We start from the raw sequence: 22195 nt of genomic DNA on the forward strand, positions 1-22195 counted from the left end.
ACAATTTCCACTTATCACGTTGTATTTCACTTCCAAACACAGGTACCCCCTCTGCTTCCTAGGACACTCAGTCAGCCTCTGGAAATGCTATTTTCTATTGCTGAACATGGCTTTTACAGACAGCCCTATTCAGCTGTTATTTGCAAAGCAAAGAATGTTTTTTATAGCAACTTCCTTTATATCTATTTTTTTGCCAAACAGCAGGGTCAGTGATACCAACTCAGTCTCAATTCCAGCTCTCTTGGATACCACAGCACTCAATTTACATGGGGGAATGAGAAAACAACAAAGTGATAAATTTCAACACAGAACTGACAGGTTTTTAAGAGAAGGAGGAATTGGGGTAGAGCTGAAACACAACAGATTGCAGTCATGAACTCTGGCTAAGAAACAGAGCCACAGGTGGTGGAGCTTGGCAGTGTGAAGCCTGAAGCCACCACGCCGCCTGCAGTGTTGTCAACAAGAGAGCTCATAGAGGAGACATTGCTCTGTCTTTCAATAATTGATATGAAGAAAACACTCTGAGAAAGTAACAACTCATTTCTCTACCACATCTACTTAAGCAATTCTAAAACCCAGGCTAGTCATGCCTCTTCAGGCTGAATCCTGGCCTCAACAAAGCAAACCAGGGTAGGGCAGAATTTGAATAGGAGGAATCAAGCTCTACGTGCAGCTTTGCAGTGGGTGTTGTGCAGGGCAGCCAATGGCTCCTACTTCTCCTTCAACAGCCTGAAGCCATTTTAGACTGTTAAAAATATGTATAAACTGATCTGGTAAAAGGTCAAACTGTATCTGGTCAACAGCATTCAGATGGTCAAATCTCTTGCAGTCCAATTGCAAGATGGGGGTGTCCTTGCTATTTCTAAACTTATTTAAGAAAAGCATTGAATGTAGCACAAGACTGTACACTGCAGCAGTTAACACCCATCCACAATGAACTTCATACTCAAGAGGATGAAATCTACTCTCACATTATGAATGCCACCCTAAATGGAGGTGGGAGAGGTGCAGGGCAGGTGTGGCTGTGACCTTGGACTGCACAACTATCAGAATCTACTCAGTTTCATATTAGACATATTCCTCCAAGCAAGACAGGAATGCAACATGTCAAGAATGAAGATGAAAAATACTGATAAAAACTCACATAGGGAACAACTAAATTTTTAGATGTTGCACTTTGAGATTTAGAATAGAGCAGCTGTGAAAAATCAAAGCTAGGCAAGTAACAAGAACACACTTTTTATACATACATTCAATTCCAATCCTACAAAACACACCAAAATATTTTTTAGTGACTGCACATTTCAATTGTTTGTTCAAAATAACTTGGTTTTCCATATGGGTGCACAGACACATTTTTAGACACTTGTCTTTTTTTACTTTTCCAAATCCATTATAAACCATGCAGTTAGACAGAAATAACATCCTGTTGGGAGCTTTCAATCAGAAAAAAAGCTGTATTTTTTGCATCCATTGGAATAAAAACATTTTACTTTGTTGCATTAGCTTAAACACCAACAAGCCCAAAGGAACAGAGGAAAAATATTTAAAAACATGCTGTTAAGCACTGGGGAGTAGGGAAGAAGGGTAACACTTTATTTAAATTTAGACATAAATGAAAAATATTCTTCTATTTGAATTAGACTGTATTGGTCTTGGCTAGTGGCAATTAAGTGTTCATGAGATGCATACTAACCCATGATTTCAATAATAATGAACCAGGAATCTTTTTCCCCCCGTTTTGAAATTATGTAAGCTTCAAAGCACCTACTTTTAAACAAAAGTTTTAGATCTTTTGATGCTAAACTTCATCTGTAAATAACTATCTTTACACTGTAAAATTCACAATGCTCTTTTAATTTAGGTTTTGATTTTCTTAAAATCAGCAAGGAACCAACATTGGTATCTACTAAGAAACAAAACATTCCAAACAAGCAATTAGAGAAAGTCTCTGATTTGCTGCCTTACTCTACATTTAGAGAAACATTCCATGGAAAATACCTTTCTGAACCTTTGACTCTTGTATATCTATTTGGAAGAATAGGATGCACAATCCACTTCAGTCTTAATGTAACATGTCAAATTCCTAAAAGTTTAAATACTTTACATTCTAAACATTGTTTCTTTTGATACCACAGACGTGTTACTACTCATCCAGATTGTGTCACATAGAATCTTTGTGGCTCATCTGGACAACAAAGACAATACAGTGAAGTTTCTCTGTTCAGCTACTCTGGTTTCCTGCTAGAAGAGTGTACACAGCAGCATTTCACCCTCTGCAAAATAAAACCCTGTGTGGGATAAGGTGTAGCAGAGAAAAGTTCACCTGCAGCGTGACGATGTCTTGCCGAGTGAAGGGCTCATCTGTCAGGAGATCCTTGTAGCTCTTTGGTTTTATGTTCAGCTGCTCAACTGCCTAACAGGCAAAAGACACAGATATCAACAATCTGATTCTTGTGTATAACTATTACAAGTAAAGAGGTGATATCAATAAAATGCTGAAGACCAAATCATAAAGAAAACAATTTCACTCTCATTCTCAAATGGCAGCTGCAATATTCTCAATGGGGGCTTTAACAAATGAGAAGCTTTTGGCTCCCATCCCTACAAAACTTAACAGTTTTGTGTGGTTTGCTGGGTTGTTTTTTAAGAAGAACCTTGCAGTCTCCATTCCATAGTTATGTCTATCATTCAAACCAAATTAATCATAAAAGTACTGCCAAAGTTAAAAAAAAATAAATCTTGCTTTCAGTTTTCTAAGCTCTTACCTGCAGAAAACCCCATAATCTATCTTATTTACCCAAATGTCCTCTGTTCTCAGAGGCAGTGATAATGTCCCAGAACCTCCAGAAGTCCATAAATTAATTGCATGCTTATAACAAACCAGTAACTGCAATTATTCCATGTGGTACCACATGGGCCACAAACCCTCCGGGCACAGCCCATTCTGGAAGCTCAGAATTGCAAATTGCAGCAAAGAGAGGAAGAGTTCTGCAGTACTGATCAGGGTTTAACAAAGACCACTCTTAAATTCATCCTTGCCTGGTAACCCCTGCAGGCAAAGAATCCTGCTTGCAGAAAGAACAGAAAATACTTTCTATTTTAACCTGATCTAGACTGCTGTCACAGGAAAGGACAGCTCCACTACATCAGAGCAAGTTTTCAAAACCATGATGAATCCAACCTCTTCCTTGATTGCAATGGTTTCACTCTGCTCCTCCCTCAGTATCTGAATATCCCATCAGAATTCAAAAAGATGTTCCAGTGTTCACTTTTTACAATACTGGATATGGATTCATTAATTGAAGGATTTATTTGCTACTGAAAAAATAAATAAATCTTGCTTTTACAGTAAGGACTATGCAAAGAAGTCATGATTAAAATTCCACTTGGGTTTACATAAATGTTCACAAAACACGAATAAAAATGCAGTTTAAGTGTCCATTAAGGCATTCTTTCACCTATTCCTCCAGCTCCAGCTAAAATGCTCTTTTTTATTCACTGATATGAATAGAAATGAGTCAATTTGTGTTTTTGTGATGACACTGTATCAGAAGGAAGACAACAGAAAATTTATCTATTAATTCAACTGAGAAGCATATAAAAGCTACTAATTTTGAAACACAAGATTCAGTACATGCAGATTAACTTGAAAAGGTTTTAGAAATACAATTTAATTCATATTCTAAAATTGTTCCTATTTTGAAGGCTAAAGATGGACAACACTTTATGAAGTCAGTCTATCTCCTGTCCTTTAATTTCCCTGGCTGTAAAACAAGAAAAAAATTTACTTGTCTTTCTAAAACATTTTGTGATTTTGACTGAAATACATCAAGTACAAAATATTAATAATGAAATGCAACAGAGAACCTACCTCATAGGCAAACACATTTCCAGTAGTCTTGATGGCCACAATATGGGAGTTATTGGTAAATACAGTAAACAGCACTGGACAGTGGTACTTGCCTGACAGAGGGGAAAAAGCATACATTGCACATGAAGACCTGCAACTGTTTTGAAATACCTAATTTCCCTAATTTCTGTGGATGATATTTACATTAATTTTTAATATAAAATACCCACTTCAGTGGGTATTTAATGGTGTTTTAATAATATTTTGATTTTACAGTGACAGAAAAAGTGCTAGAAAAAGTAACAGTTAGGAGAGCTAAAAACCAAGCAAGGACAATGCAGTTTTGAAATCTACTGCCTTCAATTTCCTAACACAGAACTTTGTCCAACTTGCTTGATATTTATGAAATACCACAATGTAATTGTTACTATTGTAATCAAAGATCTATTGAAAACATGAACCTTGTAGTGTGTCCATTGCTCTGTATCACTCTTGTTCCCAGGAATAAAAGTTTAGCTTATAGCCTACAGAAACACACACAACGGCTGTTGTGCTTGAAGCAGAGGAGAGCATTTTGTATTCAAATGTGGCAAGCAGAATGCCATTAAATCTGAGCACGTTACTCAGTAAGGAACCCAGCTTCTGCTCTAATCAAGCTGTGAATTTTCCCAGGAGGGTCAGCATAAATATTAAGCAAGTCAACAGCAAGCAAACTGATGGGAGGCAAGACAGGAGGAAAAAAAAGTCTGGATAACCTCAACAGAAAGCAGCTAGAAGAAGGTTATTAATACCTGATCAGTTTGCTAGACCTGGGGGTTTGGGTGAGATTTTTTAAATAAGTTGGGCCTATTTAGTTCTTTTTTTCTTAATTACCATTTGAAAATCAAAACCAGCAGGGAGGCCAGAACAGGCTGCTCTCAGCACCTGTGGGGACAGGGGAGACAAACACCTGCAGAGACTGACCCCTCCCTGTGCCACCAGAGGCAGCTCTGCCCCCCTGCACAATCAATGAGGACACGTGTTAGTGTCACCAGGGCTGGAGGAAAGCCATTGCCACAAGGGACTGAAACTCAAGAAGTTTAGAAAGGGATTTTTGCAAGTGCCCAAGTGCTGGATACATAAACACACTGGTAAAATGTGAGGCCTTGTTCCAGTTTTGAACAAAAGAACAAGTCACCCTATTCCCAGTCCTAGGAAAAGCACAACTGCTGAGGGCACACACATGATGATCTGGATAGAAAGGACTCAACCCATAATTGATCACTAAATGTGAGAAACTGTAATGCCCAAATCTTTTATATCACATTTATGTGTGAACAGAGAGGATCCTACAACCATTCCATGTTTAGAGAAAACTTGTTGACAGACAGAAATGCAACATTTAATTTTTGTCTTTTGTTGCATTTTCCCTTGATTGGTTAATGACACAGAATGAATCTATTTAAGGAAAAGGCTTCTAACACCCTATGGCTGTTGTCATTCCACCCCAGCATTGTGAGCTGGACTTCTTTAGGGAAAGCACAATGTCGTGGTATCTTTCAAAAGCCGTGGCCACACTGACTATTGATCAATTTTTAACACCCTGCTCTTGAGACAGATGGAACACAAGGCACAGAAGAAATCCATCAGCTACAGAAAAGAACTTGTAATCCATAGATTTTGGTAAGATAAGGAGACAGACACTCCAGAATTTTATTCCCACCTAACCTAAGCCATTTTCATTTCAAAGAAATCATTATCTGCTTTGTAGAAGATAAATTCATCTCCACTTTTCTCTTGTGTTGCTACCATGCTCTCTTAGGAGGCTGATTTTATATCTTGCAAAAATAAAACTCGAGGCAGCTGTCTTGTGTGCTTCTATTCATAAAATCCCACGTGTTTATTTAAGTCTAATCCCTTTTATAAACAAAAAGCTGTTCAAAACCAAGTGAACAGCAAATATTGCCACAGGCAAGTTGGAAATAAGATAACATTACAGAAATTCCACTTTTTCTGATTCTTTCCTTAAAGTAAACAGTACCTTAGTGCAGTAGCAGCTATAGTAAAGTGAAATTGCTGAATAATTTACAGCTCCCCAGTGTAAAGAAAAACAGAAATGGAACTTTGAAGGTAAACATATCACTCACAAGAAGCAATTATTCTACTCAAAAAAAACATGATAGAGAACACAAACTACTTAAGTTCACCATGAGTAAGACAAACCAGAATTTATTAAAGCACTCATTAAGGAAAAAAACCCAACAAAACACCATCACAGAAAATGACTGCACTTACCTTCACTGTTTTTAGCAAAATTCAGCTTTATAAGTGATTTGGCATCTAGTTTCTAAAGAAAATAAAGCATTAAAAAGATTAATCACAACAGAATGTAACCATGGAAATAAAAGGAAACTGTAACATCACTGTTACAACTTCAAGAGTACATAATTTATTGATAATCTATTGCAGGTTGTCTGAATTATCAGAATCCTGGGAATTCAAGTCACAGGCCACAAAAACAAGGCTCAGGGAGCCTGAGAACTGGGATACATTTGTTTACAGGGCTCTGTTTGACACAGGATGGTGCTAACCATGGGGAATCAGTTCAAGGAGTTGCACAACTCTCAGCACAGACTGAACGGGGAGCTGGCATGAAAAGCTAAGAGGCAAAGATCATTGCCACTGATCAGAAGGGACAATTCAGCAGGGACCTCTGATGAAAGTCATAAAGTCAGCAAACCATTTTGGCAATCAAGCTTGATGCCTTTTCTGAAATAACTGTACTTTTCCTTTTACTCAGGAAACGTGCAGCAGAGCTCACATGACAGCCACAATAAAAAAGAGAAATGGAGGCACAAGTTCTCTGGAGGCACCTGGGGTAACAAAGGGAGTTCCCAGGAGGGATTTTCAGCCACTTAACCCCCAGGTAACAATTCCACTGAACAGGGAACCGAGGTGACAGCCAAGGCTGGGACAGTGTTCTCCAGCTCTGGAGAGGACACTGCAAACTAAGCTACTCCTGCTTTCCCACAGTTCATCAAAGCATGTCTATGGCATTCTTCTGCTGCCCTCTCTCTGGAAGGGCTTTCTGACATGGGAAGACAAGAGTTGTGGGGCTGGCAAACATTTCTGGACAATCAGGCTGCTCCTGTCCTGCAGCCTTCCCTCAGACATGGAAGCTGCACACACACCCAAAATAACTGAGCCTTCAGTAACATGCCAGGCCCCCAGCCATCCCATGGGATCAGTGTGTGATTTGGGTACATCACTGGCAAGACAGGACACATCACAACCTGGGTGACCTCACCAGCACAGCCCACTGGGATGGTCAGGCAGTGCTTGACTGTGGCACCCAGCTGGAGATGAAACAAGCTGCAAGGCTGAGTAGGGAGCTGAGACTTCTAAAAAACAAAGCCTTTGATTGTATCAGCTGTCAGAGACAGTTTCACAGCCAAATGGATTCTTAAAAGCACACACAGCACAGGCCTTTTAAAAGAAACAATCAGTTCTCTTCTCAAAACACACACCTGAAGAGATTAGGGAGGTTTTTATAACACAGACAGCTCTTTATAAACAGCTACAAGTAGAGATCTGCCAGCCCTGGTGCCAACACTGCTGCTTCAATCATGATGGCAAGAAACAATAAAGTGTGAAACTAAGTTAGTGGGCTTTCTGTGCCTAATCAAAATTCATATTCTGCTTTACAGAGTACATGTTATGACAGCTGGACTCATTCGTTTATAGGAAGGCGCTTCTCAAGTTGCTCTCAACCAACAAGCAGGCTCATTGCTGCAGAAAGGTACCCATCTCTCTAACTCATCAGCAGGAAGAGCAATGAGAGGTAGTAGGAATAAGATGGGAAGGGAAAAAAGAGGCCAGGGTCGGTTATATTTAATGATGTGATGAAGACCAGTACCACTGCTTTTCCTTAAGTGGATTCTCAAAAAAAACCACACAAACCACTCCAATATCTGCCCACTGCTGGGGTACAAAGAAGGACAACAAAGGCAATGGCAGTCTGAAATTACTAAGTGAATGCAGAGTTTATTTATTTATTTATCTTCTTAAAAGAACAAATTTATCAAAGAAGTAGTAGGGGAACTGCAGAGTTGCCAAAATGAACATCTGATCCTGGACAGATCTGTTCAACCTAAACAACTATTAACACAAAACAGCATCCATCTGTGCACATGTTGTGCAACAGCCCAAAAATAATGTTTCAGAAAAAGCTTCTTTAGAAATACAGCCACTGGAAACATTGATAATTTCAAGAAAGGTCCTTAAATTATCCTCCTGGCAGATCTGAGCTATGCCTGAAACACATGAGCATCTTGAAAGAAAAATGGAAACAGGTCTGTGTGACTGAAGATTCAGATTTATACCTTGACAGAAAATTCACAGAAAAGACAGACTAAACTGCTGTGCAGACTTTAAAGGTAGCAAAAGCTGCAGTGCACTTTTCATCTGCTGTCAAGTCCTTGGACTCTCACTCCATGCCCAGGGAAACAGTATGGTATTTCAGGTCATATCTTTCCATAACACGGAAAAAGGTTATTTTTCAGCCTCAGTTACTCATGGTGCATCAGCTGCTCGTGCTGGATCTGATCCCCACAGAGACCAGTCTTGTGACGAAAGTAAATAAAATAACAGTGATTGTCATACAGGAGTTGAAATACTGCCTGGAGTGACAACCCTAGTGAAGTGCTGTATGAATATTACAAACTTTTATGGCCACAGGCTGGACTTCTATCAGGCCTCTCTTGAAGAGGTGACCTTGGCATGTCACCTCATGCCCTTTGGAGCAGCTCCTTCAGCTTGCATGGCAAGGTAAGAGGGGGATTTAGTGTTTTGTCAAAGAAAATCTTTGGAGCCTCAGAACAGCAAAACCAGATGATGATGTGCTACAAAGGATTGCTCAGTGCCCAAGACCAGGCTACAGGATCTGCCAACTGCACACAGAGCAGCCACAGAGGAGGGAGTCCACAGCCAGGACTTCCAGGAGGTTTAGTTTTGAAACACCTACACATTACCCAGGAAACTGTAAAAGGACAGGATAGAGGCAAACTGTATAATATCATTTTTTTTCCTCTCAAGTTCTTCATTTCACATGAAAACAGGATTATCTTGCATGTGGGTGAATCTCCTTTTATTTATTCTCCATCAGAAGTCAGAGCTTTCCAAGCACCATCACACAGTTTGTTGCCATGGAAATGACCGTTACGCCACAAATGGGCACCAATCTTCAGGGGAAGAGACAGCAGGAGTGAATGAATCCTAAAATGAGTTAAAGTACTTGTTTTTATGTATTTTTATTATTAATAATGCTAAAGAGAGAACAAATATTGCATACATAGCTCAAGTTCAAAATTATTTTCAACCTGAGTTTCCCTGACACACACCCACCATCCAGTTTCAGCCACGCTCCAGTTAAGAAAGCAAGAGGGAAAAAAAGTGTTTATTAAAAACAGTTGATCTAATTAAATTCTAAATTCCTAATGACAATGAAAAGGCCACAAGCATCTGCCACTTCCCTGAAGCAGAAACAAGAGCCGCATATTCCCTTCTAAAAATATTTTATGCAGAAATACTGGAAAGCAGACGCATTTCATGGCACGTAGTGCCAGCTGCTCCACAGCAAGGAAGGGCTAAAAAAAAAAAACAAACGCTAAAACCGTGCGAGCTCTTTTCTCAGCTGACTCCTCTCTCACAGGCACACTTCCACAAAGGCAGCCAAGGCTACTTTTGGCCATGACCTACTTTCCTGTGGCAGCGAGCAGCCCCAGCGCCCCGCGTGCTCTGATCTGTCAGCTGACAGCACTGGCTCCTGCGGGATCCCAAAGGGCAGCATCCTTCACGGCTACCCGGGCAGAGGTGGTGACGCCACGGAGGTCAGTGGGGCACTGTGGCAGCTCGCGGGTGGAACACGCCGATTGTTTCCAATTAAATCATTCTCTGTCATCGCTGCGTGTCTCATGCAGATATGACCTACAATCCCCACGCAGCAATTAGTTACACTGGCTGGATCTCTTTGGTCTGTGGCTGCACGTTCCTTTGTTAATAAGGCTCTGAGCCTGTTGGATATGCACCAGCCTGAAAAGCAATCAAAAAGGGCTCCACTGATTCTCTGCCCACACATGGGCAGAGTTGGTGACGTGCGGCAAAAGCTGAGTTTAGTAAAGACAGACTTTCCCACCCTACCAACAACTGAGTAAGTGTTCAAATGTTCAGCACTTGGGAATTGAACCCCCTGACCAGACACACTGAATGGCCTCTGTCAGGAACACACAATAATCCAGGGAAGCTGGGGTTGGGGTTTTGTGGCCAGGTTTTGGTCATGGGGGGCTACAGGGGTGGTTTCTGTGAGAAGCTGCTGGAAGCTTCTGCTGTGTCCAGCTGACTCCAGGATGGACTTGCTGCCGGCCAAGGCTGGGACAATCAGAAATGGGGTAAGGCAGCTGGGATAACATATCTAGGAAAAAAAATCTCTCCTGGCCCTTATCTCAACCCATGAACCCCCAGTGACATTTTCTCTCCCCTGTTCAGTTGAGAAGGGCAGTGAGAGAGGGGCTTTGCCTGGGGTCCAGCCAGGACCAACGCACTACATGGGGAAAAATTACCCTGTCACATCTGAACTGGCTGATAACATGAGGTCAAAAATAATTCAGAGCTTGCATGGCCATTTGATGGTTTTTCATTCCACCAAAACAAGAAGCACAGAGCTACCCCAAGCAGAAGAGAAAGGCAGAACAAATACTAATATTGAAATGCAGTGTTGCCTACCAAGCACCAAACTCAGCTTAGCAACAGCAAATGAATCTTGTATTACATTCCTTGGTTCCTTTAAAGATGAGACCTGTTACATATAAACCTTAAATACAACTTCCCGTTTTAAGAAGCCCTCTTACAATTTTCCTTGCTATAAAATCTTCCCCAAAAATGAGGGCATGAGTTCAATGAATAGTACTGGAATAATTCCATGTATAATGTTACTTATTTCAGATTTGGTAAATGGATTTAATTACAATAAAGGGCATTGGAAATCCTCAAGCCAAAATTTGGGTTTGCAACTGGAAACAGCAGCACTGTTTTAACAAAATAAGCCATCTATATGTAGTTTAACTCTCCACGAAAAATTTGGGCTCAGCAAGCAAGAGGCCAAATTGAACAGTCTCACAATTCCAGGTATCATTTCTATGTTTAATTCAACAAAAAAATGCTCAATATTTACCACAGCTGCCTACCTAATGCTAAAAAGATACCCTCAATTCACATTCTTGGATGAAGCTGCTGTTTAACAGCAGTCTTCATGTACTGCTGAGCTAGAATGGAAATGGACATAGAAGATCCTTCATTACACACTTCTAAACCACTGTATTTACATATTTAAAAGTTAATCAAACTGACACCATATGGTCACCAAAGCCTTGTCCAGAGAACCATAAAGATAGGCTTGAAAACACACATGGTTCACAGATACCAGCAATAATACTGCTCTATCAAAGAGCACATTAACAGAAATTACCATGAGAAAAAGACATGTAGCTGCATTGCATGATCAAACCTGCAGTCTTAATGCAGTCAAAAGTCTACCAATCCAGAGATCCACAGCCAAAAACAGCACAGCTCAAGGAAAATAAAGCTTTGCAGAAGCACCAAAAATCTAGTCTCCAATTTTAGTGAAAAACAGGCAAGTAAAGATCTGTGGGAAACCTCATGCTGCATCTCATTTAAGGCTAGAGCGCTTCACAGCTGCTAGTTTTTCAAGTGTCACAGTCACAAAATCCCATCCAATGTGCACACTTACACCAAAACACAGAAAAGGAAAAGAAGAGACCATCTGTTCAGTCTGTAAAACCTAGATGTAAATACTTTTTTGCTGTAAGGGACATAATGCATTAGAAATAATGGTAGACCCCTTTATCTGCCTGTGCCCAGAGGTGGGTTACTGAACCAAACGCTGCCCACCACCACCACAGTCAGCAAGGTGTGAAGGAGGAACAGCAGCTTGGCCAGTGACTCATGACACTGCAGGGTTTTAAATGTCTTTTTTTGATAAAGCACTTGAACAGTAAGTAGAAGCAAATCTCATCTTCTTTGCCCTCACTGTTTCCCAAAGATACAGAGAATTGAAAAATAAATCCCCTTTTTAGGAGAGATAAATGCTACTAACTCTTAGTAGTGCTGGGTGCACTACTGTAAAACACACAAACACCTCTGGGTAAGAAAGAACCAGCCATCCATGTTTGTCAGCAACAAAGGAGAGAGGGAAATTTTCAGAAAACCCACCAAAAGAAAGAGTTATCTGTCAGGATACAACTCAGAGGGATTTTCATCCCCTTGATCGCCCCTGTGTTTTATGACCATTTCGTTATGACACGTGACTTCGTGGTCATTCCTCAGGGCAGAAACCATGTCCTCATATGTTTCTATCCAGGGACCTTGAAAATTTATGATCACTAGTCAAATATTAACTCATTTAGACTGTTGACTAAAAGCTAATAATTTCTGAGGCCAGTGAGGTAAGACGACACGGCTCAGTTGACGCATATTGAAGAGTTCATCTCGTCCAAAGTGGATTCTGGGCATTTGAGCAGCAGCCTGTGTCTGCTGCCCCAGACAAAAATGCACCTGGAGAGAGATGCTTAATGACAACAGCTGTAACCACCCGTGTCTGAAAGGAGTCTGCTACTGCCCACAGAAATACAGGCAGCAACATCTAACTGGAAACAACAAAACAAAGAGAAAAGGAAGAACTACTGCTCATCCTGGCTAACTCTAACTTGCACCTGCTTCTGAAATGACCCAGCCTAACAAAAGAAAATGCAACAAATTCTCATTTTCTCAAAGCACCCTTCCTGTCTCAACACATACACTGAAATGGTTTTTGGTTTTACACTATCATGTGTAATACATCAGATATTATCAAAGTATTTCAGGAAGAGATTAGAAAATATTCCCACCACTGTACCAGGCATTCACACAGCATTTACTGTGCATGATTAAGATTAACTCTGTTCAAAGAAGATATATTAAAATTTAACAGATGTGGAGGAGAACCGTGACCATGTAGGGTATGGAGAACTTAAAGGCATGAAGAACATCTGAGAGGAAAATACAAATCTCAACAACAGAATGTCAAGAAAGCATTAAATTCTTCCGTGCAAAACTCGCAGCTGTAAACACTAACAGAGAGAAGCGCAATTTTGGCACCAATACAAACAAGACTAAGCTGGTCAAACCCAAAATTTACAGAAGATATGTATCAGATGAAAAACCATCAGCAGAAGCTCTCAGCAGCCATAGCAGGAAAAAAGCAAACACTGGTTCAAGACAGAGCACGCAGTTTGCAAAGCAGACTGAGAGAATTGAAGACCTCAGACAGTCTCCCAGTTTTCTGTTCCTGATCATTTCACTCCTCTTTCTGCAGCACACAAAAACCAAGATGGATTTGTCTGAATCATTTTTCAACAACAAAGCTTCCCTTGGCTTTATTTCTGTAAGCTTTGTTCTCTGTTCTGTAATAAGCTATTACTCACCCAGAACAAAACTGTATTCCCACCCCACACTGAAACTTTTCTTACAAATAAACAAGGAAAAAAAACTCATTTCAAATATATAGGAAAAATATGCTAAGTTAAACAAAAGGGAAAAAAGGGGGCAATTGACATTTAAACTTCTGCAATATCTGAAGACCTGACTGAGTTGCATCAGACGAATTAAGAAATATACTTTGAATTTCAAAGCTGAAGATGTGCCGACTTCTTGTGACATGTACATGAAAGGAGTTCTCTAGAGAAAAATTACAATTCTCATTTATACATCACTCACATTACATCCAAATGAGACCTGAAGTTACCGATCCACCTAAATGATCACTCATTTCCTAAGCCCCGAGGAGGAAACACAGCAGACTACTTGGATTTCAGGTGCTGTGCTCTGATGTTGAGGAAAAAACAATGTGAGAGGGATATGACTCACTCCTGAACTCTACATAATGAAAATTATCTCAACTGGTCAAACTATTTAGCTCTTAATTAGACAGTCCCAGCACTCTAAATATGGAAAACTGATGTGGACACAGCCTGCCTGTGGAAGTCTCCACAGCATTTTCCTGCTGGTATTTTGTACCCAGACAAAAGATGAAAATGCTCAAAGTAAGCACAATCTCTTTGGAAGCAGTAGGCAAAGAAAACTTCTCAAGACAAAAAGATGAGAAAGCACAAGGAAAATTTGACTCCTGCTTCAATGTGCCATTTTTAGATCATCAGAGTCGTGAGGTAACATTACCACCAGGTTACAGGAAGGTCTCAGCAAACACTCTGAAAATGCATCCCACTGCACATTATCTATGGCCATTGCATTTTCCTGACAGTGTACACTGCTACACTGCCCTGAAAGAGGGCACCTTCAAACCACAGGGTTTTGTCTAATGACATCCATTATTTTCTGCTCATTATCTAGAAACACACCTGGAACAACACAATTAAAGCAGCAATCTGCAGTAAATTACCTCACAGACCATATGAACTGAGTTAAAAGCCATTGTCACTGTTGATTTAGCCAGTAAGGGCCACGTGAAATTGGAACTTCTCCTCCTCCCAGCCCAGGCCTGAGATTCGTCCCACTTGACTCAGGGTTGGATGAGTTTTGCCTGTGATGTGATCTCAACACCTCTGACTCAGTAATGTGTGAAGCTCATCCAACCCACTTTCAGGAATCCACTCCTGAAACACAGGGACCCTGCACTGATTATGTGACAGAGTTGGAAAGCAATTGTAGTGAACCATAAAGTCCTGGCTGGAACTTAAACTCTAGTTTAACACCTGTTCCTACTTGGTATTTCCCACATTGCTCACACACTACAGTTTCTTCATTCAGAATATTGCAAAATAGAAAAAATACCTAAGCCCTGTTTCTCATTATGTTCACTCCCCAGGTGAAGAAACAGTTATCAATGTTTTCTATTTCTATCTCTATGTTTTCAAAACACAAACATGGTAAAAACACTTCTCTGTTTAAGGAGTTTCACCTTTGCTCCAATTTCTGCATCCTTTTCAGACAGGATTTCCCTTACTTAGATAGCCAAAGACTTTTTTAGTGCATTAAAAAAAAAGCATTGTGAGGTTATTTGTTCACTTTTTAAGTGGAATTAACAAGTCAACAAGTAAAAGAAGTAATCTTCTTCAGATCCTCTTCATTAAACCTGGTCAGCGAGCTTCACTGCAAAACCAGTAACTGATTTCTATGGGATCTATGAAACTCACTGAAATCTACTTGTCCAAATTGAAAAAAAATCATGATTTCAACAACAAAATTAAGTAACAATACCCATCAGCATTTGGAAGATAAATATATTTAAGGAATGTATTTGAGAATGCTTTTCCAAGTTTTGAAATAACAGATGTAGCTGCAATTTTTTTCTTTTGTGGGTAAGAAGTTATAGGTTTTGAAAGTGCCTGTAATTATTATGACAAGCATCATCTCACTGACCTTACTTCAAACAAATGATTGAAAAAAAGGGCACTGTTTACATTCCTCGTGAGCACTGCTGGAGGGAGGAGGTGTCCACTGCAGGCTGTCATTGCTGCAGGGCATTGCAGGTACAAGCTCTCTGGTGCTTCCAAAGCCTGGATCAGACAGGCTTACTGCAGGAGCCAGGCACCTGTACTGCCATTATTTGATCATGTTAGTCATAATTTCACCCCAAGTCAGCTTTATTTGGTAAATACAGGATTAAAGTGTGGGAGAAAAATAGCAAATATTTATATTGTACACAGAGCTTTGCTCTGTGTCCAGCTCTCTCTTTTTAAAAGGCAGATGTCTCACTGGGAAAAGTCATGGATTTTTAGCCTTCTGACTCCAAAGCTGGTTCTCATTTTCCATGTCAGTGGCTCTGCCTTCTATTACTTCATCATAGGCACCAGACTCCTCTTTATGGTTATCTTCAGAGGCAGACCAAGCAAAAGGCTTTTCTAACCTGTAAAACACCCCAGGAATTCATAAAAAATTTCCTTCTTAACATAGTGAGAAGCTAAAACCTTGTGACACTTAAGAAAATGCCCTCTCTGGCCTGCAGGTCTGGATCCCAACCTTGCATAAGACAGGGCACAACACAAATTCTGCTCTGCCTCATTCAGACCACCAATGGGACCCTCAGTCTCATAAATCCACCACATGGCATCTTCAGGTCTCCTAACCTGACTCATAGGCCAGGCTAAATTAACTGAACTGAATCAAATTAACTGGCTTCCCACTGTCCAAAAGAGTTAAATTCCCACAGAAAAGAAGGAAGCAGGGACAAAGACAGTAGCTACTTCTGAGACAAAGGAACAGAGATATTTGCCCAAGGTTACAGAGCCTTGATAGGGTCTGAAAGTACAGCCACAACAATCTGGCCTGCCCACACAGTCAGAATGTCACTGAACCAGAGTGGAAAAAATAGGTATTGACATCAGACACATTACAATGAACAGGAGGAAAAATAGCTCAGCCCACATAGAACATATCCATGCAACAAAGACAACCAATTTTCCTTGAAATTCCTGTCAAAAGGCATGCTGATCTATCATCTGTTCATATCTGAGATTCCAACCAAGCAGACATGCTCTGGCCAATCTCACTCCTTGAAACAGGTATGCTGAGCCCAGCTGGCTGCCTCATGTGCCATGCTGGTCAGGCTGTCAGAACGTCACTGATGAAACGTCCTGGCAAGCCTGCAACTCTCTGCAAGCCCAAGAAGCCAAAGTGCTGTTGTCAGTAAAAAGGAATGAACTAACTATCACTTTCCACTTTATTTTATGCAATTTTAGTGTAAGGATAAGCCAGGGCAGTGTCCTGACAAAGCTGACAGAAAAAGTAAGTGAGACAATGCCAACTGACAGACTCTAGTTCGGCTGTGAGAAATGCAACACTTCTTCCAAAATTACTGGTGTAGCAGTAAAACAAGCATTTTTTACCACAATGCATTGTTAACAAGGGAGGGGGTAGGAATAAATCTAAAGTTACTTTCTAGAATAGCTCATGGTAAATTCTAGACAAAGATCAAGTGATTTGAATTGCAGCATTTCTTGAAAAACAAAGACTAGTCCAATAATTCAGTATTCAGAAGAATCAGAGAAGTCCCTTGTAGATCAGTTCACAGACTTCCAATTAATAAAAGACTAACGGTCCTATCCCCTGGAGCACAGCAAAGATAAATATCTTAATGACTGCAAGGCTCTCCAGTTCTCCACTGAGGGGTCCACCTCAGAAATAAGGCAGCTAGACAGAACTAGTGAGTGCCAGGAGTGCACCATTAACCCCTCATTTCCAAGTAGTCTCCCGAGTTCTCTAAAGCATCTGTCCTGTAGCAAACCACAATTAGAGAAGTACAAGCCACAAAGGGTTTCATTACTATTTTGTACTTCAAATAAATGCAAAAAATCTCCAGAGCTTCATCACCAACCTGTGCAAAGTAACTCCACAAGTTAGTGTACACAACATGGCATTGCAGCTCATCTGGCTCAATTCCTTTCTAGATAAACCCAGAGTCCTGAGTTTCACCAAGTCACCAATTCATTACAAAAGATTCTTTCTGGTTTCCATGAACAAGCTGCACAGGGAACAGAGGGTGCACACAGAGTGGCAGATTCAACAGAGGACAGAACAGTCCAGAGATGCACAAGCTCAGTTCACTGACTTCCTCTGCCACCCACCCAGCACTCCTATCCCAATTCTGACCAATGTCACTCTACTCTTCCAAAAACCTGAGCTACCCTTCTGGGAAACAAAGTCTAAATTACAATCCCTCTTTCAACCCCACTCTTCAACTTCGAGCTCCACAGAGCTGAATTCAGCAGGGCTGTGTGCTGTTCTGGAGAACAAGGGTCTCCTTTCTCTTCCAGCTCATCTGGAACACCTTGGTCCTGTGGAGGAGAGAGCTGTACAGCACCAGCCCACCACAGAACAAGAGGGGGGGAAGAAAGGGCTCCCCAGACACTGATACAGAGCAACACATTGCTCTGTATCACATTGAGGAGCTGGAAGAGCACTGCAGATCAACTACAGAAGCACAAGTCTGCTGAACTAACAGGTCTCAAGGCCTGACTTCATTCAAGCATTTATGGTTCACCAAGTACATTATGCACAGTCTCCCTCTCTCTCCATTACACAACACAGCCACATTACACTTCTTGCTTAGCATTTACTTGAAGCAATTTTAAACAACATCATGGCTCACAGTCTGCAATGAGCTGCTCTGAGTGAAAAAAATTGATCTGGTAACACCCCAAAACTCCCAAGCAATGCAGAGAGCAGCAAGGTGGTGAGAGGCTGGTGAAAACAAGTGAAATAGCTGCAATTTACTTCCTTCTCAACAACACACTGGCCTGATCAAGTGTGAAGAAAGACCTTCAATCACCCCACCATTGCACAAACACACCTGCAGGAAGATATCAAGTCTCAGACAGGCTGTTCATGTTTAGAGTTTGGAATGTTGCATCTGTATTTAGCTTTCCCTCGTACCCGTGTGAGGGGAAAATCTTTAATCGAACGCAAGGTATTTCAGAAGGAATCTCAGCCAGAGCAGCGGCAAACCTCCCCAATCCTGGGCAACGGCTGCCACCCAGTGCCTGCAAAAGTGACTGCACACACTGAAGGACAGGAAATTTCAGTCGCTCGGGCAACGGCTCCACCTCTATACCCTCATAAACAATGCACTTTAAGACATTACAAAAATGATAATTCCAACAGGGAAATACTTCCTGTACTTCATGTTTATTCAGTGTTTTAGCATTTCATGCTGGTACAGAAAGTAATCCCTTCATAATTATCATTTATGCAGAAAAAGGGAGGAGAAACCCATAAAGCTTTCTTTCACAGTGAACCATCATGACAGAAGCTTTCTGAAATATGCTGCCAGGATAACTCAAAAGATTTTGTAGTGTAAGCTTACCATCCCTAACATCATCTATTAATCTCCTTAATCTGCATGATGCCAAATATCCTCTGGGCTAGGAAACATTGCTGCAAGTTTAATTCCACATGGAGAGGTGTGAGCCCCTTGCCCTGTAGGGACCAGAATTGTGCTTATATGAGGCAGCAGGAGAATCTTTTCCATCAATGACCAGTCAGGCTTTCTGGGCAGCACCAGCATTACCAACAGTCTGTATTTCCATCTGTGCAGATGTTCATTATGCCACAGCTGGAAGGCAGGCAGGATACCCTGAGAGTGCATGTAAATGAACCACTCACCTCTGCCCCATTTACAATCAGATTACAGAAAATAAATAGAGGTAGTGCTCTCCTTTCTTCCACATGTCTTTATTTTTGTTTCTCTAACACATTAAACAAAAAACTGATAAAAAACTGAGCACAGAGACATGATGTGAATCCACCCATCATTACTTACTTCTCCTGTGATTGGATTGGTTCCATATTTCTTTATCCAAGGTACAATGCTCCTGAAAAGAGAAGGGATAAAGTAATTCATGACAAGCACCATCAGAAACCTCTACTGATGGCCATGACTGTTTTTGACAAATTGCTAAGACTAAATGATGATTACATAGCTGTAACCTGTTCAACAACACGAAAATAAAGCTAAGTACAGACAGGAACTTACAGGATGTCAAAGACTGTCCCATCTGGTGTGCAAACTGGGTATTCAAACGGCTGCAGAGACAAACTAGAAAAAAGAGAACAAACCTTGTTAGCAAAACCAGGTGGAAATCACGATGTGACTGGCAATCACACCCAGCATCCCCTGTTAGGGATGCTTCCACAATCCTGGCACCTCCCAGCTCATAGGTATGGAGGCAACTTCCTCAACTACCCAACTTACAAGGATTTCTAACCCACTTCTACCAACTCTTGTCCTTCACTCCTGCACTTCAAGCAGTAAACTCTAAACAGAAGAAAAGAGCAGAAATATTCTTCAATCTATTAATCTCTATCTTAGCAAGATGAGCGACTGACCAAGCATATTCTGAGCAGGGACAAGCAGATTTGAGCCCTGAGGACACAGATTTGAAAGACTGGGACGTACACAGTAATTGTTCTGCATTATTTCAGCACTTGTGTATCCTTCAGCCATCAGCTCCAACCTCTGCAGACACTGATCACAGGTCATGCAGACTCTGTTTTACCTCTCATTCAACTTTTTTCTTGCTACACTACTGCCACAGCAGGCGTAAGGCAATGTAAGTAACTGCTTTAGTTACTTTAGAAAGAACACGGCTTTAGTTCAGTGTCAACAGCCTGATAAATAGATGTGTCATTAAATAATGATAACGTAAATTTGTTGTCTTACCTGCAGTGATCAAATGATAAACGTCTAAAATTGGTTCGTGGAAGGTCTGTTTACGGAACAAGAAAACCCACACAACGGATTTTAATAAACACATGGTATTCTAAGTAATCAAGAAACATTTGAAAGTTACATATTGCTACATAACCGATGGCAAGTTACTGATGACAAGGATAAATACGCTAAAGCTTGCAAAACTGTAACTAACACTTCCGAACTGATGTTATACTGCCGGGAAAAGCTCAAAACAGAACTCTGACAGCCCGCCAGCGCTGAGTTTAAATGCGAGAATCAAGGCTCCGGCTCTGCCCCAGCAGCGGGCACAGTCCCGGCCCAGGGCTGCGCCACCCCTGCCCAGGGGCTCGGAGCCCGGCACCCGGCGCTCTGAGGGCGGGCCGTCCCCCCGTACCTGCTTTCTTGCCGCCGTAGAACTGCGTGTACTCGGCGCACGTGATGTACCTGCGAGACAGAGCGGTCACTGAGGCGCGGCCCACACACGGCCCCGCGCGGCCCGGCCCCCCGCGCTCTCCCCCGCGCTGTTCCCCGCTCACATTTTGTCCTTCTGGTGCTGCCGCTTGCCCATGGCGGCGGCTCGGCCTGCCCGGCTCGGCCCGCCCGGCCCGCGCCGCGCCTCAGGCCCGCCCGCGCCTTCCGCCGGTGCGCCGCGGAACGGCCGCGGCGCGGAAACACCGGCGGCGGCAGGCGCGTTCCGGGCCCGCAGGCCGGGCACGCTCAGCCTCGAGAATGGCGAGTCCTCAGAGCAGCCGTGCAGGGCTGCCGCTTCACTAAAACGTGTTTTCGTGCCTGGAATTTAAAAATCTTTGTGTGTCTGGTCTGTTGGGCAGTGACGGAACCTCCCAAGAAAAAATGGGTAGAAAAACATACTTGGTGTATTAATATGGGTACAGCTCTTCACAAAAAAAGCACTTCAGTGTCTCTCCAAAGACTTAACGACATAGAATTTACTGTCCCTTAGCTAATTACCTTTAAATCCCATTAAAGAGCCTTCATTACAAGACCAGTATGGCTGGCACAAGGCTGAACAGATGATCACAGCCCTGATCCCTCACCTTTAGCAGGAGGAAACAGCCAGTTGTCCTGGAGCTTTCCCTCACCAAACACCTCCAAATCCATGCACGCTTTTTTTTTTCCCTGTTAAACCATCACCCTGGCAGCTGCCCACACAGAGCCACTGAGTGCCATCCATGGAAGCAGCCAGCCAGACCCCAGGCACTGCAGCAGGCTCCCTTCTCCCCAGATGTTCAGCTCCTGTTTCAATCCCATCAGCTGCTCCTTGGCTGCATCCTCAGCACAAGGTGAGCACAACCTGCTCTGCTTGCAGGGGTTGTACTAAATGATTTCTGAGAGTCCATGATTCTGTGTTGCTATAATTCTCCTCTGAGGAACAGATTACCTGTTCCCAGCAGTGCAGTCTAATTGGCAGCAGCACATGAAAGATTTACAACATTACATCTGGTTCTCACTATCAGACACTGGCCACAGCAGCACAGCTACTCCTTGTCCTGCCTGAGGGGGAAGGATATTGTTTGCTAGATGTTATGGGGAGAAACTGCCCTTTTACAAGGCTTTAAATACGCTTAATAATTTTGATTCTTTTACTCAAAAACATTTCAAAGCAAGGCGTTGAGGCATATCCAAAGAACCAACACCTTCACTTGCTCCTGTCCCAGCACCAAGTACACTCTGGAAAAACAAAACAACTTGACTTGTTTTCAGTGGAATTCCAAGAGCACTCCACAAGGAACACAGCCATAACTGCAAAGCTCCCTCCTCGCTGCAGTGCAGGCACTCTGCTCAGTGCTCAGGGAGCCTGCTGGCTCTGCCCCAGAGGATGGATGAACATTCCCACAGCTCCTGCTCCCTCAGCCGAGATGGGCTCCGGGGGCAAACACTGGGGCTGTCCACAGACATCACCAGCACTTGTCTGATTGTGCTTTCTGAGGAAAGATCATCCAGACAAAATTATTTTTTTCCAGACGCATTACCGTGATTCAGCCTGTGTTGACATTTCTGGAGATGCCTGTGCTCTTTGCAATAATTCAAGACCATGTTTTTGC

At 42.0% G+C, this 22195-nt stretch overlaps 1 protein-coding gene across 1 annotated transcript in view; it reads right to left on the reverse strand.

The window, feature by feature from the left end:
* Positions 1-20778, reverse strand: part of PPIL2 (peptidylprolyl isomerase like 2) — a 67983-nt gene extending 47205 nt beyond the window's left edge. Inside the window, exons 1-8 of the mRNA XM_039724491.1 lie at positions 20669-20778; positions 20527-20576; positions 20121-20166; positions 19434-19496; positions 19221-19272; positions 6128-6179; positions 3875-3966; positions 2327-2416 (exon numbers count right to left, since the gene is read on the reverse strand). Coding sequence (XP_039580425.1) covers positions 2327-2416; positions 3875-3966; positions 6128-6179; positions 19221-19272; positions 19434-19496; positions 20121-20166; positions 20527-20576; positions 20669-20700 — 477 coding nt within the window. The 5' untranslated portion in view covers positions 20701-20778. The remainder of the gene's footprint in view (positions 1-2326; positions 2417-3874; positions 3967-6127; positions 6180-19220; positions 19273-19433; positions 19497-20120; positions 20167-20526; positions 20577-20668) is intronic.
* Positions 20779-22195: the final 1417 nt, after the last annotated feature.

This window comes from Passer montanus, unplaced genomic scaffold (genome assembly GCF_014805655.1).
Source record: "Passer montanus isolate IOZ18808 unplaced genomic scaffold, ASM1480565v1 scaffold53, whole genome shotgun sequence".
NCBI lineage: Eukaryota > Metazoa > Chordata > Aves > Passeriformes > Passeridae > Passer > Passer montanus.